The sequence below is a fragment of the Hypanus sabinus genome, chromosome 10 (genome assembly GCF_030144855.1).
Source record: "Hypanus sabinus isolate sHypSab1 chromosome 10, sHypSab1.hap1, whole genome shotgun sequence".
NCBI classification, from domain to species: domain Eukaryota; kingdom Metazoa; phylum Chordata; class Chondrichthyes; order Myliobatiformes; family Dasyatidae; genus Hypanus; species Hypanus sabinus.
The window spans coordinates 56,420,683-56,445,930 of NC_082715.1; the positions used below are offsets into that span (position 1 = coordinate 56,420,683).

At 42.4% G+C, this 25,248-nt stretch overlaps 1 protein-coding gene across 1 annotated transcript in view; it reads right to left on the reverse strand.

The window, feature by feature from the left end:
• The window catches only part of greb1 (growth regulating estrogen receptor binding 1), a 185,956-nt gene that overhangs the window by 112,835 nt on the left and 47,873 nt on the right, over positions 1-25,248 (reverse strand). Inside the window, exons 4-5 of the mRNA XM_059981878.1 lie at positions 5,112-5,271; positions 99-236 (exon numbers count right to left, since the gene is read on the reverse strand). Coding sequence (XP_059837861.1) covers positions 99-236; positions 5,112-5,271 — 298 coding nt within the window. The remainder of the gene's footprint in view (positions 1-98; positions 237-5,111; positions 5,272-25,248) is intronic.

Sequence of the window (25,248 nt, forward strand, 5' to 3'; positions counted from 1 at the left end):
GTATATACCAGTATTTTAAGTTTAAAGCTGGTCATTCATAAAAATATTAATTTTGATAGAAAATTAACATTCTTTGTATGAAAGGTTTATCACGTTACCATCAGTGGTACAACACCCTTCTGGGGCAGCATTCATTTGATAATGAATGAGGGGGCTGCTGGACTCAGAGCCATCATCGACCTCCTCTCCTTCCTCCTCTTCCTCCTCCTCTTCTTCGTTGCCTGGTCTTTTGCAAGCTGTATTATTTGGAAGGCCAAGAATATATTGATTCACAATCTTTTGAAACTAGTACAAAACACAGAATGCAAATATCCATTTTATACAGAGATTAGAGCTCTTTAAAAATTAGAGCTCTTTAAAAATAGACTATTGAAAATAGGGTTAACTTTCAGATTGCTTGTGCATTTGAAGGTACAAGAAATTACTATCGAACGTCAAAGAACAGGCAAATTCTCCTGTGCACACCAGACATGCAGCAGACCTTGATCTCTGCCCGAGAAAGACCACGTGCATCTGCACTAATGAGGCGAGGAGGAATACTCCTGGACTCTGTCTACTTCAGAGATGAATCAGAAATACTGAATACAATTCCAGAAGCAAAGTGACCAGGCAGTAGAGCTGAAGTCCCAGAGACCCAGACTCAAAGCTGACTTCTAGTGCTGTCTGCTTAGGGTTTGCAGGTTCTCCCTGTGACAGACTATAAGCCCATAAGACTTAGAAGCAGAATTAGGCCATTTGGCCTATTGAGTCCCCTCTCATTCCATCATGGCTGATTTACAACAGCTCTCAATTCTATTCACCTATAACATTTGACACCCTGATTAATCAAGGAACTATCAACCTCTACCTTAAATATACCTAATGACTCGGTCTTCACAGCCATCGTGGCAATGAATTCCACAGATTCACCACCCTCTGTCTAAAGAAAAATGTCCTCATCTCTGTTCTAACCAGATGTCCCTCTAATCTGAGGCTATGTGCTCTCGTCATAGGCTCCCCAACTATAGGAAACATCCACTCGTATCTAATATAAGATCCTCTCTCATTCTTCCAGACTTCAGTTAGTACAAGTCCAGAGCCATCAAATGCTCCTCATATGTTAACCCTTTCATTCCTGAGATCATTCTTGTGAACTTCCTCTGGACCCTCTCCAGTGCCAGCACATCCTTTCTTAGATAAATGGCCTAAAACTGCCCGCAATAATCCAAGGGTGGTCTGAGCAGGTCCTTATAAAGCCTCAGGATTCATTGTTACTTTTGTATTCTAGTCCTTTTGAAATTATTGCTAAAATAGCATTTGCCTGATTCAGCCTGCAAGTTAACTTGAGGGAATCCAACACAAGGACTTCCAAGACTCTTTGCAGCTCTGATTTTCGAAATTTCTCTCTATTAAGAAGACAGTCCACGCCTTTATTCCTTCTTCCAAAGAGCATGACAATGCACTTCCCTACAACATTGCCACTTCTTTGCCCATTCTCCAAATCTTTGACAGACACCCAGACAGACAGTATGGGTTTTGTCTGTGTGTTCCAATTTCCTCCCGCATCTGAAAAACATGTGGATTGCTAGGTTAATTAGCATTGCAATTTACCTCCAGAGAGCAAGCCAGTAGTAGTATCTGGAGGGAATGGCTGAAAAAGTGGGAATCCTAAAATGGGATTAAAGTTGGGTAAGTGTAAATGGGGAGCAGATGACCAGCTCAGACTCAGCGGGCCAAAGGGCTATTTCCACATAGTGTTTCTTATGACTCAATGGCCTGGCTCTGCAATCAACAGAGACAAGCCAAAATTCTGAAAATGGCCAAATGTTTTAAATTGTAGTTTGCCCCTTGTAAATTCACACTTCAATTGGTCAGAACATCCCAACAATTGAGATCAGAGAAGCATCAACTCAGTCGCACAAGAGACTCTGCAGACGCTTGAAATCACATCAACATATCTGTCCGTGACTTCTATTACCACAATGAGGCCAAACTGAGGCTGAAGGAACAACACCTCATAGTCTGTCTGGGTATTCTCCAACCTGAAAGGCGTGAACATTAATTTCTCTGACTTTGGGTAATCACTCCCTTCTGTTCCCCCCCCCCCTCCCCTTTCCCCTCTTTTTCCATTCCCTGCTTCGGTTACTCTTTCACTTTCTCTTCCTCCACCCCCCACCCTCATGAGCTGCCCATTACCTCCTGCCAGTTCTCACATCCTTTTCAACACAGACGTCTACACATGGGCTATTCTCCTCTTCTACCAGCTTCCTTCTTCAACCCTTCCATCTATTACCTCCCAGCTTGTTATTCCCCCCTCCCACACCCACCCACCTTCCCACTCATCTGGTCTCACCTATCACCTGCTAGCTTGTACCTCTTTTGCCTTTCGCCCACCCTCTTATTTTGGCATCTGCCTCCTTCATTTCAAATCATGATGAAGGGTCTCGGCCCAAAATACCAACTATTCCCTGCATAGTTGCTACCTGGCCCGCTGAGATCCTCCAGCAGCTTGTGTGTGTCGCTTAGCAGGACATGACAGCCTCAAGCTATCTTCTGACTATTCAAATGGTTGAAGAAAAAATTGTGAAGACAGTCAAAAGGATGGCATGCTCAGTAATCCAGGTTAACAGATACTCTATAAACTCAGCATTATCATCTTTGTCAATTTATTAACTGGATATATTATTCAACATTCTGCTTTCAGATCACCAACACTGTTTCATGCAATGTACTGAAATCAACATTAATTAACAAGAAATGCCAAATGAAATTAAACTGTTTTTTTAAATTGCAGGTGCAGAAATTTGGAAAGGGGAACATGGCACTGCAGGACAGCATTCTGTAGACAAAGAAGAAGTTGACCTATCTGTTGAACCACCTGCTCTAGGGCTGTTCCAAACCAGCAGTGGAAAAGTTGAATGTGCATTTAGGAAACTTAAAGTAGATTTTTCTGAGCTGTTAACGAAAGTGAAGTACAGCATCAATTCAGTGACCTCCTCAGAAACTTCAAATATGCCTTCTACACATATCTTTCTTATCTAGCATTTATAAATAATTAAAATAGCACAGCAGTTTTGAAATTTAATTAACTTGATGACTTCAACTGTGACAAGTTAATGTGAATGGTTTAAATCCGGCTTTGCGTCAACATTATTGCTTCCTTTACTTGTGGGAACTTTCAAAGAATACCTCATAAAACCATAGAAACAGAGAAACATTTAAAATAGGAGCTCATTTGGCTTTTTATGTCCATGCTGGGCAAGGAAAATTTTCCAGCATCATCACATCTTCTAGCACATGTCAGCAGTCCTACAGTCCAGGGCTCTTCCAGTGCATATCAAAGCACTTTTTTTAAGGTTTTCTGTTTTCAACAACCTTTGAAGCACTGAGTGCCAGGATCCAACAAATCCCAGTAAAAATAACTTCCTTCACTTTTCCTCAAATCCCTTTAATCAATGCTCCTTAATTTGATCCCTCTGATCAGGAAAATACATTCCTCCTGCTAAATCTATTGAGACACCTCATAATTTTATAAATTTCCTTCTGCCTCTTTGGTTCCAAAGAAAACCATTCCCAGATTAGCACTCTCCCCTCATAACTACAATTCTCTAATCCCAGCCACGTCCCACGGTACAGTCATGTCTTTCCTGTAATCTGGAGATGACACTGTCCACAGTATACAAGCCGGGATACAACATGGTTCATCACAGTCTCCCTTATTTTATATTCCATGATTTGAATAATAATAAATGGCAGGATTTTAAGTGGCATGGAGGAGAAATGTAAACTTGGAACGTAAAACACAGATTCTTTTAAACACAGTGTAAAGATCAGTAAGTCATTGTCTAGTCCTGCTAATGTCCAAGATCTTTATTCCACTCAATATCCTGCCATGTACTGTATATTCCCTTATCCTTTTGCACTTTGCCAATGTACTAATTCACAGTTTTCTGAATTAAGTTCCACTAGTCAGTTTCTTCCTACAGCCTAAAGCTTTTCTCCTATCAGTCAGCAACATCATCTACTTCAATATCAACTGCAAGTTCTTCTAAATCATTTTTACACTTGACAAATTAGTTTATCATTGTTGTAGGTGGGTTGCTGGAGGCCACCGGGAAGTGTTATTCAGGCCATATCAGCCTCCTGTTAGTGAGCTGTGATATCCACTGGGGATTACCAATTCTACATTGGAACCAGTTACATCCCAAGAGTGGCCCTCAGGAAGGACAGGAGGGCAAACAGTGAGTGGTAGATGTGGGGAGTGGTCTGTTCTAAGACTGTTGGTGAGCCTTTCTGGCTGAACTGTCCCTTACGGACTGCTACTCAGGCTCCTTGCAGGCAGAGTTAACATCCACACAGCTGGCTAACCACAGGTCCTATTCAGGGCACAAAAATTTTGCAGACTGTTTCATACAGAAGCTGTATCACTTTTGCATGTATAAAAGTCTGAACACTGCTTACAGGATAGATCCTGGATACTATGAGTAGAGAAGATAGGTATACAGATAGGGTAAGTTTTTTATGCAGAGAGTGGTGAGTGCATGGAATGGGCTGCCGGCAATGGTGGTGGAGGTGGATACGATCGGGTCTTTTAAGAGACTCCTGGACAGGTATATGGAGCTCAGAAAAATAGAGGGCTATGGGTGTAACCCTAGGTAATTTCTCAGGTAAGAACAAGCTTGGCAAAGCTTTGTGGGCCAAACTGTCTGTTTTGTGCTGTAGATTTTTTATGTTTCAAAGTTTCTCTATAAATTCCTGCCTCCTACACTGGGCGCTTGTAAAACAGGCAAATTTCTCAGCTTTCAAGCCTAAGGAGATGCAATCTTGCAATCATCAATACAGACAGTCCAAATTTTAAAAGATTTTTCATAGACTTTTTCCGATAGTCAGCTTTCCAAAAGTAATGATGAATTGTGTTGTTCCATCAGTATAACTGCAATGAAATGAACTCCCAAGAAAATTGAGTCATCAGTAAAAGCACTTAAAAAGTCTTAAAATGTAGAGAAATGAAATATTGATACGAGCTAGGTTTCTTTTCCTATAAAATAGAAACCTTAGATATGAAACACATTGAACATAAGCATGAAAACAGCACAAAGTTAAGCTTTTAAAAAATGCATCTTTATTCTTACCTTCAAAATTGGAGATTAACTGGTTTTCAACCTCAAGATATAATTGGGAAAACACAGGCCTGGGGACCAAGCTGTTTGAACGGAGAGAGGCCTCAATAGAATTGTGCAGAACCTCTTCGAAACGGGTTGTCTTCAGTTGCCCAGCATATGAGTTTCCCATCTTTATAAAATAAAAAACAGAAGTCCCTCAAATTTCAGAATGGACTGACTATATAAAGATCTGAACACAGAATTAGAAACCAGATTGAGCTGTTCGAAGATGAGTTACATTTATCTTCCGATTTGTTTTCAACATGTTTAGTCAAGTGGAGCAGCACTGCGAAGCACCCTGCTGGTAAATTTCAGGAAACCGTGTTCTTTAGCTGTAGAGCCAAGTGAGACACCCTTTTGTGGAAGTTATTGACATCTAATGTTATATGTTAATGAGGCATGCATCAGTAAGTACGTGCCATTAAAAAAGCAATAAACTCATCTAAAAGATTGTCCAATTCTCCTGCGTAAAAGGCAGCAAGAACCATTCAAATATAAACACCTAACGATAAGGTACTTTGTTACATGAATTAGTCAAACTGAGTTCACAAGCTTTACATTTCCTGTTTCTAAGACTTGTCATTTAGTTCCAGATAACCTGGAGGTGGCAATATGGAAACATCAGGAAGAAATGGCTGGAGCACGATGGAACAAAGTGGCCTGTAGCTGCAATATAATAAAAGCAATGAATACAACAGAGTTTTGGTGTGTCATTCTATTAAATAATATTAAATTTATACAGAGGCTTTGACTAATAACAACATCTTTCTCCATGTCATAAAAAAAGCTACAAACAAAAAATAACCTTTAATTAACGATGTAACTCAATATTTCCAGATAATGAAAGTCCTTACTAGGAGATTGCTCTTCTATTGCCTTGTCATAAATGTATTTTCATCAGGATTATAACACTCTCCTCATAGGAATGGACTTTAAAAAACAGTGCATTATCTTTGACCATTCCCTTAGAGCTGTGCCGTAACTGAAATACTCTCGTACATGTAGTCTTTGATAATGCACAGCTACAATTTTCATTTACATAATGTTTTATTGAAGTGTTGCACAGTTTTCAGAACATGCAAAAACTTCCTGCTCAGAGCAATGGTTGGTACAGTTGTAAAGAAACATTAGAAGGAGTGCTGGTTCATACTGACATATATTATTCCACACCACCACCCCCACAGCCACTCCATTAAGAATTCAGGCTCAACAAGAAGAAACATTGAATACTTCTCACAATCTTAAACATACTATTCAAGATCAAATATTGTTCAATGCCATTTCCAGCCCACCAGGGGATCAGCTATTCTGGATTGGGTGTTGTGTAAGTAACTGGATTTGATTAGGGAGCTTAAGGTAAAAGAGACAGTGATGTAAGTATGATAGGATTCACCCAGCAAATTGAGAGGGAGAAGCTAAATTCGAGTAAGGGGAATTACAGGGACATGAGAGAGGGGCTGACCAAAGTTGATTGGAAGGGGACACTAGCAGGAATGATAGCAGATCAGCAACAGCTGGAGTTTCTGGGAGCAATTCAGAAGGAGCAAGATGGATAGATCCTGAAGAAGGATTAGTATTCTAAAGGTGGAATGACACAACCATGGTTGACAAGGGAAGTCAAAGCCAACATAAAAGCAAAGGAGAGGGTATATAATAAAGCAAAAAATAGTGGGAAGTTAGAGGACATTTCGGGCCCAAAACCCTTCATCAGGACTCCGTGAAATGTCGGCCCAAAACATTGACCATACTCTTTTCCACAGATGCTGCCTGGCCTGTTGAGTTCCTCCAGCATTTTGTGTGTGTAGCAGCAAAAGAGCATTACTGATTAGCAGGAAGCAAAGAGTGGGAATAAAGGGAGTGTTTTCTCATTGGCTCCCAGTGAGTACTGGTCTTCTGCTGGGGTTGGTGTTGGGACAACTTCTTTTTACGTTGTCTGTCAATGATTTGAATGATGGAATTGATGCCTTTGTGACCAACTTTGCGTATGACACAAAGACAAGCGAAGGAACGGGCAGTGCTGAGGAAGCACTGAGGCTGCAGTGAAGTGGCAAATGGTTTAAGGTGCCAAGAAGTGACTGGTCATTTTCTAAACAGGAAGAAAATTCAAAAAACTGAGGTGCAAAGGAACTTGGGAGTTCTCCTGCAGTATTCCCTAAAGGTTAACTTGCAACTTGGGAGTTCTCCTGCAGTATTCCCTAAAGGTTAACTTGCAACTTGGGAGTTCTCCTGCAGTATTCCCTAAAGGTTAACTTGCAACTTGGGAGTTCTCCTGCAGTATTCCCTAAAGGTTAACATACAAGCAAAGATGTTACGCTGAGGGTTTTTAAGGCACTGATGTAGCCTCACTAGGAGCACTGTGAGTGATTTTGAATCCCTTACCTAAAAAATGATGTGCTGCCATTAGAGCGGGATCAAGGGAACATCATGCAAGTGATTCTGGGATTGAAAGGAGTGTTATTCGAGAAGCATTTGATGGCTCCGGGCCTGTAATCACCGAAATTTAGAAGAATGAGCAGTTGGGGTGGGGTGGGGAGTGAAATCTCACTGAAAGCTATCGAATGTTGAAAGGCCTAGATTGAATGGATATGGAGATGCTTCCTATAGTGGGGGAGTCTGGGACCAGAGGACACAACCTCAGAATACTGAAGAACATCAATTTAGAACGAAGATAAGGAGGAATTGCTTAAGCTGGAGAATGGTGCATCTGTGAAATTCAATGCCACAGATGGTTGTGGAGGGAGGTCATTGAGGGCATTTAAGGTGGTGGTTGATAGATTCTTGATAAATCAGGCATAAAAGATTATGGGGAGAAATGGTACGTACGTATACCCATGACTCTATCGAGACCCACAGCTCCAATCTACTAATTTAATTTGTCAACGACGCTACATTGATTGGCCTTAACTCAAACAATAACAAGGCAGCCTACAGGGAAGAAGTCATCTCTCTGACACAGTGGTGTCAAGAAAACAACCTCTCCCTCAATGTCGCAAAAACAAAGCAGCTGGCTGTGGACTACAGGAGGAATGGAGACAGGCTAACCCCTACTGACATCAATGGATCTGGGGTTGAGAGGGTGAACAGCTTTACGTTCCTCGGCATCCACATCACCGAGGACCTCACATGGTCTGTACACACCAGCTGTGTGGTGAAAAAGACACAACAGCACCTCTTTCACCTCAGACGGTTGAGGAAGTTTGGCATGAGTCCCCAAATCCTAATGACTTTCTACAGGAGCACAACTGAGAGCATCCTGACTGGCTGCATCACTGCCTGATATGGGAACTGTACTTCCTCAATTGCAGGACTCTGCAGAGACTGGTGAGGACAGCCCAGCACATCTATTAATGTGAACTTCCCACTATTCAGGACATTTACAAAGACAGGCATATAAAAGAGACACAAAGGATCATTGGGGGCTGGAGTTACCACAAACTGTTCCAGCTGCTACCATCCAGGAAACAGTACTGCAGCATAAAAGCCAGGACCAACAGGCTCTGGGACAGCTTCTTCCACCAGGACATCAGACTGATTAATTCACGCTGACACAATTGTATTTCTAAGCTACACTGACTGTTCTACATAATATTTTTTTTTTACCAATTACAATAAATTGCACACTGCACATTCAGATGGAGATGTAACATAAAGGTTTTTACTCCTCATGCATGTGAAGGATAAAAGAAATAAAGTCAATTCAATTTGAGAGAAAAATCCATTGATTAGAAGGGAGGGAGAGAGAGAGGGAAAGGGAGAGCGAGACAGAGTGAGAGGGAGAGAGAGAGAGAGAGAGAGAGAGCGAGAGAGCAGGAGAGAAAGAGAAAAGGAGATGGGGAGGAGACAGCGAGAGGGGGGAAGAGACAGAGAGGGGAAAAAGAGTGGGATAAGGAGACAGAGAGAGAGGGGGGTAAGGAGACAGAGAGTGAGTGACAGAGAGCGAGAGGGAGAGAAAGGAGACAGAGAGACCAAAAGAGAGACAGAGACAGACAGTGACAGAGAAAAAGAGAGATAGAGAGAGAGAGAGGTCCATACACACGTATGTTAATGCACAAATGCAACAAACTATTGGAGAGCTTTTTCACTCCATTAATTGGATTTATACTTCACAGAGAATCATGGAGAATTTGCTGAAAAATGAACTGGGTTCTCAACTTCCTAAGCTCCAGGAGTTAGGAAACAGTAAAATTAAACAAGTTGATGGCAGTGTTAAGGGAAATACTGGCAAGCTGGAGAAGCAGCATGTTCTGTAACCCACCAAAGGAATGTTTACAGTTGTGAAACAATGGAGATGCAATTACATCGTTGTAACTATTTTATAGATCAGGACTGGAAAAGTAAAAATGGAGTTAACAGGAAGAGGGCATTACATAGAACATAGAACAGAACAGGACAGAACGGGCTATCCAGCCCACAAAGTTGTGCCAAACTAGCTAAAAAGTCAACTGAAAGCACCCAAACACAAATCCCACCCCCTACCTACACCGTGTCCATGTCGCTCCATCTTCCTTACATCCATGTGCCTATGCAAACATTTCTTAAAAACCTCTTCTTAAATGTCATTTTCTTCCACAGTTGCTGCCTGACCCTCTGAGTTCCTCTAACATGTTATGTTGCCCCAGATTCATCATCTGAAGTATCACGTCTCCAACTGGAAAAGTTCAATGTAATATGAAAAGATTTAGCAGGTAGAAATGTAACTGAAAACAGGAGATTTTTCTAGGAAACATTAACTTAGTACAGCATATATTCCCTTTACAGAGAAAAGTAGGACAATTAAACCCAGAGATTCCTGAATGACTCAAGAAATGGACAGAAACGTTTTAAGTATTATTGTCACAAGTAACAGAATAAAGTGAAAAGTTTTTGTCTACATGCGATTAGACAGATATTGTACATACCAATATTGAGATCGCACAAAAGGACTAGGGCCATGGTAAAGGAGGCCAAAAGATCAAGAGCAACACACGCCGGACTCAGCAGGCCGGACAGCATCTTTGGAAAAGAGTACAGTCGACAGTTTGGGCCAAGTGCTTTCGGCGGGACTGAAGGGAAATAACTGAGGAGTAGATTAAAAAGTGGGGGGGGGAGGGGAGAGAGAAACACAAGGTGATAGGTGAAACCAGAAGGGGTAGGGGATGAAGTAGTGAGCTGGGAAGTGTTTAAGTTGGTGAAAGAGACATAAGACTATGGAAGAAAGAAAAGGGGAGAGGAGCACCAGAGGAAGGCGATGGGCAGGCAAGGTGAGAAAGGGAGGAGGGGATGAGGAATAGTGAAGGAGGGGAGTGGAGGTGGGAGACATTATTGGAGGCTTGAGAAATCAATGTTCATACCAATGTTGGAGGCTACCCAAACTGAATATAAGGTGTTCCTTCAACCTAAGCGTGGCCTCATCACAACAGTGGAGGAGGTCAAGGATGTACATACCGGTATGGGAATGGTAAGTGGGTGGCCACTGGGAGATCCTGCTTTTTCTGGCAGACAGAGAGTAGGTGCTCGGCAAAGCAGTCTCCCAATCTACAGTGGGTCTCACCGATATACAGGAGGCTACGCCAGAAGCACCAGACACAGTAGATGCACCCAACAGCCTCACAGGTGAAGTGTCGCCTCACCTGGAAGCACTGTTTGGGGCCCTGAACGGTAGTGAGGGAGGAGGTGTAGGGGCAGGTGTAGCATTTGTTCCGCTTGCAAGCACTGGAATTCTTCCTTATCCAGTCAGAAGTACATTCCAGAGTGAGCCAACAGCGAAATGGATGCTCTCATTGAACAGCTGCTTCCCTCCCTCCTATTCCTTTGCAGCCTACCCACATGAACACACCAAATATTTTATGATTTAGTTTCTTCCCGTTTAAGATGGCACTGGTGAATCTCAGCAACTACGAGTTGGCGGTTAACAAATCAAGGAAAACAAATAAATACTTTGTCAATCACACTTTTTCTGGTAAAGGAACATCGCAGAACAATAGCCTGTAACTTCCCTTTGGCTTTGGAGGCAATTCAATGTGGTAGAACCACGTGCAGGCAAGGCACAGGACACTTCACTTAGAGCAAAGAAGACCTGAGGTTCGATCAATTTAAGCTCCAGGCTGAATCAGAAAGGTTGGGTTCAGTCCAAACTGAGGCGACAGGGTCCGGGCTCCAGAACGTATCAAAGCAACTGAAAACAATACAGGCACCAGGCCAGCTCGAAAAGATCAGAATGTCAGGGCCCGAGGCAAAAGATGGGCTGGTTCGGGTTGGTGCTCCGCTCTGCACTGAATTAAGGGTCTATGGACAAATTCTCTTTGTGGACTTCAGTTCAGAACCTATTTGTTTGCATGATTTGTTTCTTTTTGCTCTCTGCACCTTGGTGTTCGATAGTCTTCTTGTTTAATATATATACATACTTTGATAATAAATGTACCGAACTTTCTTATCCACTTCTTGAGTCATTCAGAAATCTCTGGCTTTAATTGTCCTACTTTTCTCTGTTAAAGGGAATATCTGCTGTACTAAATTAATGTTTCCTAAAAAGGTCTATTTTCAGTTACATTTTTGCTTGCCAAATCTTTTCACATTCCTTTGAACCTTTCCAATTGGAGACGTGATACTTCAGATGTTGGAATCTGGAGCAACATAAAATGTTGGAGGAAGTCAGAGAGTTCGGCAGCACTTGTGGAGGAAAATAAACATTTCAGCCAGAGGCTGTTATGAAACATTTGGATAGACACATGGCTTTAAGGAAGATGGAGTGACATGGACATGGTGTAGGTAGAGGGCTTAGTGTTTGGGTGTTCTTCACTCGCTTGTTAGCTGGTTTAGCACAACTCTGTGGGCCGAATGGCCTGTTCTGTCCAGTACTGTTCTATGTTCTATGTAATGCCCCCTTCCTGTTAACTCCCTGTTTTTACTTTTCCAGTCCTGATCCACAAAATAGTCACAATGATGTAATTGCATCTCCACTGTTTCACAACCATAAAAATTCCTTTGGTGGGTTACAGAACATGCTATCTTTCCAGCTTGGCAATATTTCCCTTAACACTACCATCAACTTGCTTAATTTTGCTGTTTTCTAATTCCAGGGAGTCTAGGAAGTGGAGAACCCAGTCCATTTTTCAACCATTTCATCATTCTTGCCATGAAGTATAAATCCAATTAACAGATTGAAAAAGCTCTCTAACTCTGTTTAATGCATTTGCACATTAACATAAATGCTTATGGACATCGTTCCCTGTCTCTCTCCCTCTCTGTCCCTCTACCCCTTACTCCCTCTCACTCTTTTCCCTCTCCTTCCTTTCTGTTTCTCCTCTCTCCCTCCCTTTCTCTCTCTACCCTTTTCACACTCCCCATTTCACACATTCTCTCTCCTTCATTCTCTCTCTGCCTCTCCTTCTCTGTCTCTCTCTACTTTTTCTTTTTTGTCCCTCCCTCCCTGCCCTTCTGTCTCTCTCTGTCCTTACTTTCTTCCTCAGCATGCAACACTCTCTGTATGCCCCCAGCAGTCCCAAACCCTATGCACCCCCTTCTCTGTGGTTCCACCTGTCTCTGCTGCCCCCTCTCTCTCCAACCAAAACATTTACTCTTTATTCCTTTTCATATATGCTCCCTGACCTGCAGCACTCTGGACCATAAGATATAGGAGCAGAATTAGGCCATTTGGCCCATTGAGTCTGCTCTGTCATTTCATCATGACTAATCTAATCTTCCTCGCAGCCCAAATCTCCTCCCTTCTCCCTATATCCCTTCGTGTCCTGCCAATCAAGAATCTATCAATCTCTGCCTTCAAAATACATAAAGACGGTCTCTACAGCTGCCTGTGGCAAAGAATTCCACAGAATCACTACTGCCTGGCTAAAGAAATTCCTCCTCATCTGCGTTCTAAAAGGAGAACCCTCTATTTTGAGGCTATGTCCTCTGGTCTTAGACTCTCCCACCGTAGGAAACATCCTCTCCACATCCACTCCATAAAGGCCTTTCGCCATTTGATAGATTCGATAACACAAGTTTCGTGTTCTACCTGCATTACAGAGCATGATGACAGGTTGAAGAAGCTGAGGCTTTCATGTGTGTTACTTTGCATATTCCAACACCCTTCGTGGGTTTGTGAAGTGTGCTGCCAGGGGTGGTGGCAGAGTCAGATATGTTTTGCACATTTAAGAAACTCTTAAAACATGCACATGGAGGATAGAATAATAGAGGACTGTATAGGAGAGAAGGTTAAATTGAGCTTAGAATAAGTTAAAGTGTCGGTATAACATCATGGGCTGTACTGTGCCGTAGTGTTCTATATTCTAGATTCTACACCTGAAGTCATGCAACCACTGCTGCTCCTGCATAAGTTCAACCAAGTTCCATTCACTTTCATGCCTATGCTTGGTAACCTGGCTCCCAGTTTAGTAATGACTCTGATTTTAAGTTGTCATCTTTGTTTTCTTTATTCCATCTGGGTTTTGCCCTTGCTTTCTGTATTCTTCAGCTGCTTATCCACCGTCAGCGTATCCAAACTTAATCACTTCCTCAATAATGACTGTGCTTGGAATTTGTTCAGGAAACGCCTGTCCCTACCTCATTTCTCTAAACATTGCTTAAAAATAAGTTTTTTACTCCTCTATCACCATCTCTCGTTTTGAGTGCATGGACATATTTGTGTAAATTGATACATTTCTGACCATTAAAGGCAGTAGATGTACAAGTCCAGATTACTGTTGTGTAATCAATACATGGCAGCAATGGCAAATTTGCCTCGGATCAGCATTAGTCTGAGTACAGGTGTCCCCCGCTTTACGAATGTTCACTTTATGCCACTTCGCTTTTACAGAAGTCGTACATTAGTAACCTGTTTTCGCAATACAAAGAGGATTTTCGCTTTTACGAAAAATTTTCCCATATAAATTCATGGTTCTTTGCTTTACGCCATTTCAGCTTAAAAAAGGTTTCATAGGAATGCTCTACTTTGTCGGTGGGGGGGGGGGGGGGGGGATGCCTGTATTTCCAACTCCCTGAGAATGTAAACCTTGTTGAAGGACTTGCACCTACTCCTTTACACTTATGTAGACCACAAAATAATAAAACACAGGAACAGAATTAGGCTATTCTGTCCATCGAGTCTGCTCTGCCAATTGATCATGGCTAATCCATTTCCCACTCAATCCCATTCTCTTGCCTTCTCCCCTTAACCTTTCATACCCTGACAAAAACCTATCAACCTCCTCCTTCAGTACACTGAATGACCTGACGTCCACAGCCACCAGAGGCAACTAACTCCATAGATGCACTACCCTCTGGTGAAAGGAATTCCTCCTCATCTTTGTTCTAAATGATTCTGAGGTTGTGCCCTCTGGTCCTAGACTCTCCCACCATAGGAAACATCCTCTCCACATCCTCTATACAGGTCTTTCAACAGTAGATTAGTTTCAATGAGATTCTTTTAAATTCTAGCAATTACAGGCTCAGAGCCATCAAACATTCCAGATATGTTAATTCTTTCAATCCCAGAGTCATTTTTGTGAACCTCCCTTCAACCTTCGCCAATGTCAGTATGTCCTTTTTCAGTTAAGGGGTCCAAAACTCTCACAATACTCCAAGTGAGACCTCTCCAGTGCCCTTTACAGCCTCAGCATTACATCCTTATTTTCTATTCTGGTCCTTCTCAAAAATGAATGTTAACATTGCAAAATGTCCAAATAAGACTTTGCTGTCTCTCCGATTGATCATCCTGACAAAGTGTGCAGCAGAATTTACTGGAGTACACCACTTGATCAACAGCAGGTCACATCAGACTTGCAAAGAAACTAATGTGGCATTTCAGAGGTGAAGAATAGGAATAATCTGGTTAGGAATCGTAGATAAAGAGTCAAATCTAACAAGTAAAACCAACTTAAAGGCACAACTACAGTTACTATCAAAATTATTACTAGAAAAGTGCCCAAACTATCATCTGAAAGGTTAGTTATATTAATTCAGGAATACATATATATACTCCACCATTACTTGAATGAAAACGCTTTAAAAAGCTGTATCTAGATGAATAGCTGACAAGATACAATATCTGGTGCTCATACACCAGAAAATAAAATCCACAACATAATATTTCAAATGCTAACTGCAATATTTTTCAAGCACAAAGCAGGCACTAACTGTACCAGGGTACACAGTCATGGGCCGCGCCTATCTGAGTAGGTTTTGTAACTTGCAAAAGCCACAGCACCCTTATTTTAATGAATTACAGGTAGTTGTCTAAAACAATCACTGTATTTGTTAAAGCTTGCTGAAGAACCTTCCCAACATGTAACTGATAAGCACGGCAGTGTCAGCTCTGTAGAATCCTCCCCTGTGGCATTATGTGGTGCAATTAGAAACAGTTCCCTGCAACTCCAGCCTGAATACAGCACAAGGATCAATTTCAGCTCATCTACAGTCACCTTGAATTGGGTGCCAGATTTGTCTATCCCCGACTCACAGCAAGATTTGCACAAGCTGCAAATGCTGTACACACACATTATCTGTAAAAGAGAGCTGATATTTAACCAGTCAAAATCAAAAGTGTAAAGCTTCAGTCTGTTTCGGCACCTTCTGGCTAACCATGACAACTGAAGTAAATGCCATTAACTCATCAGCTGTCCCTTTCATTACTGATAAATAAAAACACAGAATAATTTCACATAATTTTTAAGCCCCTGGAAAGAAGATACATTTATAAAAATAATTATTTAGCTGCAGTACCCAGTTGCAATCATGAGCCACAAAATAATCCACAAATTGAAACATGAAAATCCAACCATCTATCATGGAATCAGCACTGGTAAGAATTCCAGCTCCAACCCTAGACTCCCTTTGGATCAACCACATATCCCAACTTATCTTTAATTACTCCAACGGTGCATTCCACCAGCTCACCACTGACATGTTAAAAAAACTCTGTCCTTAATCTCTCGTGCATAAATGTCATATCACATAGATGACTCAAAATTATTTTAAAAACCTCATGTCCAATCATTCCATATTTTCTTCGGTCCCATGCTGATTTCAAGTCTTAAGACAATTTTTTTAAAGGATAGAAAACATAACTCAAAATATAAGGATAAAACTAACTCAAGAAATTACAGAAGAAACAGAAGTATACAACCATTAGGCCTTAGGCTTAATGCTATCTCCACTCCTACCCTGTATTTGCTTCGTCAGTCCGTGCTTACATTAAGACCTAACAAATTATTTGACGAAATGAATAACAAGCAAATTTGAATTATCACTGCTTAAGAAGACTACATGTACTCTGATGTCTGCAGAATATTACTGGCAAAATATGAATACCATTGTAAAGTTAGATTCATGTCATGTAATAGTTTCTGTTACTGGCAGTTCGGAACAAACTGTTGTGTTTTGCATTCTTAGAAGATTTGGCACCAAGATAAAGAGATATAAAGTACACTGGGGCAAATCCAAAACTAGATAATTTCTCATTGTCAGTTCTAATGAGTCCAATAGCAAACAGTGAAGACATTGAAATCCGGGAAATTAATCATTTATATTTTATTCTCGATTAGAATTTTTAGCACCATACTTCTGAAGTTTTTTTTTCTTTAATCTGCTTATTTCTAATTGGAGAACCTGATTTTTCACAGCTCATTTCACTTTCAATTTTTTACTTTTAAACAAAAGTTGCAGATGAAAGTGCTAATTTGTCACACTTTGAGGCCCTCCGTTGGACAAGCTCGATCATGGATGTTGCGGCCTAGCTATCCACATGATACGCAAGCCAAGCACATACACAATGGCGAGCAAGATGTGCCCATGCAGTCGGCTCCCCCTCTCCACGCTGCCGAGGAATCCAAAGGAATGGCAGAGACCGATGCAGTTTGACACCACTAGCACTGAAATCAGTGCAGGACTGCCTTAGGGACTCGAGCTCTGGATTTGCCCTCGGGGTTTACCACCGAAGCCTTCCCCACGATTGAGTGTAGCTGCAAGGTAGCAAAGTTTTGTGATCAGTGTTTTCCTTCTCCTAGATGAGCTGACGAGCACCGTCTGCTTGTGACAGGTCTTAAGGTGCCAGTAACACAGTTTTACTCCTTCCCCGTCAGTAGAAACAGTTCTGTTGGGCTAAGCCACAAATGAAGGCCAGGAGCTGGACTTGGTTGTCAGAGGCTCTTTGGGAGCATTTGATAGATAGTGGAGCTTATCCCCACTACCTTCCCTGGCTATGACAACCTTAAAGGTTTCTTAAGGTTGTCATACTCTTTCCTTTCAAATTTTGCAATACTGATTAACATCTTCCAAGATCATTCTGAACTGAAATTAATCTGCAATATTTAGCAAAACTATTCACTGATATGGCAAACGACACTGCAGCTTAACATTATCAACAGAGGTTGCTGGTAATCACCCACAGGCTGCTTTTGCTTAGGCTGTGTTAGTGTTATTATTCAGCCGACCCCCAACATGCCTGAAAGTAGTCCTCAGGTGGAATCTCCAGAACATCAGGCAAGTAATTTTGTTAGACTGTTACCATGGTAAAATGCCAGTACTTACTACATGGGGGTATTATCATACAAATATTAGCAAAAGTAAATAACAAAAATGAGATTTTAAGACAGGTGTCCAAAACTTTAATCAGGGTAGGTTGCTTTCAACAAGGAGTATTAGAAAGGTATAATGTAAAAAAACAAAGGGTAACACAATTTCAACTCCTCCTCTTTCCACATTTTTAATCACTTCTCAAAAGTAGAGGATTTTCATGCCAAATCAGTCAAGGAAAGCAAAACTGAAGGAAAAAATTAGACAAACAGACAAATATAGGGAATCATTGATACAGTGAGCAATGAAATTTCATAAGAGAAATATTGTTAAATGTGAGAGAGGTTTTAGGCTGGAATTAGTACAGAAGTACACAGCTATATAAATAAAACCTTAGGTCACGTCTACACAAATGTGGCTGACGCTTACAAAGCCACCAACCTCCTCCACCTGGGACAGTCTGACCACCTTTCATTGTTTCTGTTTCCCAAGTAGAGCCTGGTCTTTAAACGTGTGAAACCCACAATGAAGACAATTAAAATACGGCTGGAGGGTGCTGACTCTGCTCTTCAGCACCAATTCCAGCACAGAGACTACAGTGAGTTTGCTGCCCATGCCACCTCAGACTCTCAGATTAACATTGATTTATATACCAACTCTGTCCTTGAGCGCATCAACAAGAGTGTAGATAGAGTGACGTCACAAAAACAAATAAAAGTTTTCCCCAATCAGAAACCATGGATGAACAGAGAGGTTCACCTCCTGCTCAAAGGTGGAGAATCAGCCTTCAGGTCTGGAGACCGGGAGGCTTACAGCTCAGCCAGGGCCAGCCTGAGGAGGGGAATCTCTCAGGCTAAACACATACAAACAGAGAATCAAGGAGCATTTCAACTCCTTGGACCCCTGGCACATGTGGCGTGGCATACAGATTATTACAGACTTCAAACCACCTAGTACTGTGCCCCCCTTCCAGCTCTGCTTCCCTCCCTGATGAGCTCAATTACTTCTACACTCGCTTTGACCAAGAGGACAAGGAGGTCACGCTCAAAGCGGATCTCCCACCTGCTGAACTGCCTCTCTCACTTTCCACCTCTAACGTTTGTGCCACCCTGAGCAGGGTGAATGCACGGAAGGCAGCTGGTCCGGATGGAATACCTGGCCGTGTGCTCAGAGTCTGTGCAGGGCAGTTGTCCGGAGTCTTCACAGACATTTTCAATCTGTCCCTGGCCCAGGCAGTTGTCCCCACAAGCTTCAAGATTGCCACCATCGTGTCAGTGCCGAAGCATTCCACTGCCACAGGCCTGAATGATTTCCGCCCAGTTGCACTCACCCCCATCATTGCAAAGTGCTTTGATAGACTGGTTCAATCACATCTGAAATCCTGTCTGCCCACTACCGTGGACCCCCATCAATTTGCCTATCACACCAACAGGTCTCGAGGACGCCATCTCCATGGCACTTCGCTCTGCCCTGACCCACCTGGACAGCCCCAACTCTTACATCAGAATGCTGTTCATTGACTTTATTTCGGCATTCAAAACTGTGATCCCCTCTAAGCTGATCGCCAAACTTTGCCAGCTTGGTATCAGCTCATCCCTCTGCAATCGGACCCTGGACTCTCTGTCTAACAGCCCCTAATCTATTAAGTTAGACAACCTCTCCTCCTCCATTCTCACCCTAAATATCGGCGTGGCTCAAAGCTGTGTGCTGAGCCCTCTTCTGTACTCCCTTTTCACCTATGACTGCATTCCTGTACATGGTTCTAACTCCGTAATCAAGTTCGCAGACAACACCATGGTGGTTAGCCTGATCAGAGGAGATGATGAGATGGCCTACAGGGATGAGGTCCAGTACTTGGCCACATGGCATGCCAAGAACAACCTGGCCCTTAACACCCAGAAGACCAAGGAGATCATTGTGGACTTCAGGCATGTTAGGAGCCACACTCATGTCCCCATCTACATCAACAGAGCTGTAGTGGAGCGTGTACCAAGCTTCAAATTCCTTGGTGTCCACATTTCTGAGGATCTCACCTGGTCCCTGAACTCCTCCATCCTGATCAAAAAGGTGCAACAGTGCCTTTATTTCCTGTGGAGCACCAAGAAAGCTCACCTCTGTCCCAGGATACTGACCGACTTTTACAGCTGAACCATTGAGAGCATACTCACCAACTGCATGTCAGTGTGGTATGGCAATTGTCCCATATCAGACCGCAAAGCACTCCAGTGTGTGGTGAAAACTGCCCAGCAGATTATCGGCACCCAATTGCCCACCATTGAGAACATCTACCATAAACACTGCCTGGGCAGGGCGAAAAGCATTATCAAGGATGCATCTCACCCTAACCATGGACTTTTTACTCTCCTTCCATCCGGTAGGTGATACAGGAGCCTCCTCTCCCGCACCAGCAGGCACAGGAAGAAGCTGTGACCCTGCTGAACCTCACACCACAGCGCTAAAGGCTGATTTATACTTCTGCGTACTAGCCTACGCCCCAGCCTTCGTAAGTGGTCTGCACCGTTGTGAGCATTTATACCTGTGTGTTGGTGTGTTTGCGTCGCTCTGCAATTCACCGCCAAAACACTACTGGGCGGTGGGGTTTCTATGCCACTGTGTAGAGTTTCTTCATGTACTGAGCACATCATGTTGGAGTTGGAGCTAATAAATGTTGAACAAGGGTTACTTTTATTGAAATTAGTGCAACGCAGAAAAGAGAGAAGACACCGGAGATGGTGTGTATGACCATTGAACGGACTGAGGCAGAAGGAGGGTGAATTTTCTGTGCTTGTCCGGCCACTGAGAGACATGGACGTGGAAGTGCATTTCAAATATTTTCGGATGTCGGCAGGTAGATTTGACGATTTGGTTCATTGTCTCCAACCATTTATTTCGCATCAGTATACGCACAGTATGCCTATAGACAGGAGGAAATGTGATGCTACCAAGTAGACGAATCACAGTTGTGGTCTGCGTCGCTGCGACGCGCAGTTACATTTTTGGAGAGGTGCGCGTCAGGCTACGGCGTAGGGTAGGGCGTAGGGTACAGCGTTGGTTATGTGGCTACGCCGTACCTACGGCATGCATTTGACGCAGAAGTATAAATCAGCTTTAAGCAGTATTGCACCCATATTGCACTGTCTCAGTACTTTTATATCTGTATGCTGTAGTACTTACTTTTTATTCGCAGTTATTTTGTAAATAACACTATTCTTTTGCACTTCTGGTTACATGTTAATTTACACTTCATTGGCTTTCTATCTGTACTCGGCACAATGACAATAAAGTTGAATCTAATCTAATCTATATTTTGGCCCAATGAGTCCATGCCAACCAAAGTACCCAACCAGCTAGTCCCAATTTCCTCCATATCTGTCAAAGCCTTGACGTTTCAATACCTAGCAAGCTCTTCTAAAACGATACTTTTCTATCTGCTTCAGCCACCTCATCTGGCAGCTTATTCCATTTACTTAACACCCTCATGGTGAAAAAGTTGGCCCTCAGGTCCACTTTACATCTTTTCCCTTTCACCTAAAATCTATGCCTCAGGTTTTGGACTCCCCTACCTTGGAGAAAAGGCTGTTACCATCCACGTTATTTATGCCTCACATAACTTTAAACAACTCTACAATATAAATTTTCCCCTCATTCTCCTGCGTTCCAAGGAATAAAGATCTAGCCTGGCCAATCTACCCGATAGCTAAGGACACCTAGCCCTAGCAACATCTTCATAAATTTTTCCCAAACTCTTTCCAGTTTAACTACATCTTTCTTATAACACAGGGACCAAAATTGTGCATACTACTCCAAGTGCAGCCTCACCAAACACTAAATAATTGCAAAATAATATCCCAACTCATATACATAGAGCCTTGACTGATAGAAGCCAGCATGCTAAATGCCTTTTTCACCACCTCTGATACACATTCAACGAGCTTTGCACTTGCCTACTTTTGAAGCCACTTTCAATAAAGAATACACTATAAAGAAAATAGCTTTAACTGAAGCAGACATAGCCTAGCTTCTTTTTGGTTGTGTAGTGGGGCATCTATCAGATGAGCACAACAGATCTGCCCTTTTCAATGCTGAATCTCTCAACAGCAAATTCCCACTCCAAGAAAACAGACGCATCTTATCCAGTCTGTGCTCGTAGTTGAAACACATGCAAAATCACAGTGAAACTTTTCTGCACCCATTCCAAATTCTTCCTATAACATGGTGATACAAAACTCCAGCTGTGGCTAAAACAATGGTTGATAAAGATATCTAGTTTGAGTACCCCTAATCTGAAATGCCTGGCACCAGAAGTATTATGGAATATATAGTCAGTCAGCTTGGAATCTCCCTCATTTCCAACTTTGAATTTATGTGTAACCGGTAAGAAGTTTTTGTCCTTCATTTTTTCATCACACATATGTACGTAACTGTAAAAATTATTACATTAAATAAATTGAAAATATAATGTGTGCAGGGTAACAAAAGCAGCACAGCAGCATAGGGAGAATACCTGAATCAGCTGCAGAATAACATTGTGGATGGAGGCTTTCAGTCTCCATCCACAATGTCGTATTTTAATTAAAGGATTATAGAACACTGTATTTGTATTTTACCTTTTTTAAGATTTTATGTAAGGTATGAAAACAATCACCATTGTAAACTTGTTCTGGTGTAAATTTTCATTCAGCAGCGATCTTGGTAAACTCATCAATGAATTTCTCTGCTGCTACGTGGTCACAGAGTCATAGACAAGTACAGCACAACAACAGGCCCTTTGGCTCAGTTAGTCCATGCTGAACCATTTAAAATGTCCTGTCCCATTGACCTGCACCTGGACCATAGCCATCCACACCTCTGGTATCCATATACCTATCCTTCTCTTAAACATTGAAATCGAGCTTGCACGCACCACTTGCACTGCCAACTCATCCCACACACTCATGGCCTGCTGTGTGAAGAAGTTTCCCCTCATGTTCCCCCTAAACTTTTCACCTTTCGCCCTTAACCCTCTGGTTGTAGTTCCACCCAACCTCAGTGGAACAAACATGCTTGTACTTATCTTACCTATATGCCTCATAAATCTGTGTACATCTATAAATATTCCCTCAGTCTTCTACATTCCAAGGAATGAAATCCTAACCTATTCAATCTTTCCTTACAGCTCAGGTCCTCCAATCCTGGCAAAATCCTTGTAAATTTGTCTATATTCTTTCAAACTTATTTACATCTTTTCTGTAGGTAGGTGACCATAACTGTGCACATAACTCCAAATAAGGCCTCACCAACTTCTTATTCAACTTCAACATAACCTCGCAACTCCTACACTCAATATTCTGATGACCTTGATCGGCAGAAGTCTTATCTTTAAAATTTTGTTCATGTTTGTGTTGCAAGGGACGCGACTGAGGAGAACCCAAGTGCAGGACACCGGCACGTCGACGGAGTTGGGGAGGCTGGCGTAGACCTGAACGTAGAACAGGAAACCAGAGGAATATTGACAAGGAGACGGGATCTACAGGGACTATCTAGAAACTAGTGCGGAACTTAGAATTAACGGTTCTAATCAGACTAGCGAACGCAGTATCACACGAGAATTGACCAACAAACTGGCAACTTGTGATCGTGTCACCATCGTATTTATTTCCCAGTCTCTGATAAGAACCAGGTGTACGGTAATTGGGTAAACTAGCAGCAAATGACTGAAATTGGGGCAAAATCAGGGAGAAAGAAGTGTTAAAGGGGAACGGCCAAGCGGAACAATGACAATTTGAACATTTAATTTAAACCTTTTCTTCAATTTCTGTAGCCCACCTAAATATTCACAGTTACCTTCGATTTGCAGTTTGCTTATTTCATCACCATTAAGCAGCAGGTTTACTCTGATGCTGAAGAGTCCACTCTTCCAACACTCCACTGAGATTTTAATTTTTCACTTTATGCAGTGCTTATTTATTTTTCATCAACTTCTGTTCATTATATACGTGAGGTCACTTCTGAGATCTGTCTGTGGTGTGTAGAGACCTGCGCATCACCCACAAACCTTCGCAGCACTTTGTGTAAATTTCCATTTCTGACATCATATCAGTGCTCAAAAAAAATTCAGATTTCAGAACTTTTCCGATTTTGAATAAGGGTTACTCAACCTATATCATGACCTCCATGCCCTTATACTCTGTACAATGATTACTGAAGGCCAGAACCCTGTATGCCATCATCAACTTACCTAGCTTTGCTGTCACCTCCAGCAATCAACGGACTTACACAGTGGAATCTCTCTGCTCCCTAATACTCTCTTGGGCCTACCATTTATGGTACATGTCCTATCCTGAAATTTCCCAAATGTATTTGTTTAAATTTCATCTGCTACTGTTCCACCCAACTTATCAGCTATTAAGTATTGTTCTCTAAACTGAGACTACTTCATTACCAACACCACCCCTAATTTTTGTGTCATCTACAAACTTAAAATTTTAAACTTTTTTATACTTTGGCTTGTACAGGAGAGGGAAACTCCATTGATTGGAGTTACAGGGAAGTAGTCACGCCTAAGGTGCAGGAGGCAGGTATTTTGGTGACTGTCAAGAGAAGGAATGGGACGGCGATTAGGCAGTTAGCATTGAGCACCCCCTCTGGCCATTGCCCTCAATAAGAAATATACTTTTTTCGATACTGTTATTGGCGATGACCTCCCAGGGGAATGCCATGGAGGCCAGGTTACTGGAATGAGCATAAGTCCGCGGAGTAGAAGGGAAAGAGGGAGAAGAGGGGTGTGGCAGTGATCGGGGACTCAATAGTGAGGAGATCAGACAGGAGATTCTGTGTACATGAATGGGACACGCAGATGGTATGTTGCCTCGCAGGTGCCAGGGTCAGGGATGTCTCAAATCACATCCACAGCATTTTGAAGAAGAGGGGAAGCAGCCAGATATATTGGTACAAACTGGTACCAATGTCATATGAAAGAAATGCAAAGAGGTCCTGAAAAGAACATTTAGAGAACTACGAAGAAAGCCGAGAAGCAGGACCTCCAGGGTAGTAAGTTCTGGATTGCTACCTGTGCCATGTGCCAGTGAGGATAGAAACAGGATGATCAAGTAGATAAATGTGTGGCTCAGAAACTGGTGCAGGGCGTAGGGCTCCAGGTTCTTGGATCATTGGGATCTCTTCGGGGAGTGGTATGACCTGTACGAAACGGCATAGGTTGCACCTGAACCCAAAGGGGACCAATATTCTCATGGTCAGGTTTTTTAGAGCTGCTGAGGAGTGTTTAAACTAATATGGCAGGGGGATGGGGACCAGAGTGAAGGGACTCAGGATAAGACGGAAGGTCTGCACACCATTGCAAACTTCAAAGCTAAACGCAGTGGAATTTCCAACATCGCTGCCTCTCTCCTAGATGAGCTAAATCTTTCTGACGCTCGATTCACTGTTGCCAACACTGACCTGCAGCTGATGCGACCTGCAGCTTGGCCATCTCTGAGGCTGAAGTACTCAGGTGTTTCCAACAGTTGGACAGTCACAAGGCTGCGGGTCCAGATGGCATCCCAGGGCGGAGTCTCAGAGTGTGCACGGCACAACTGGCAGGTGTGTTTACAGATATTCTTAATCTCTCCCTCTCCCAGTG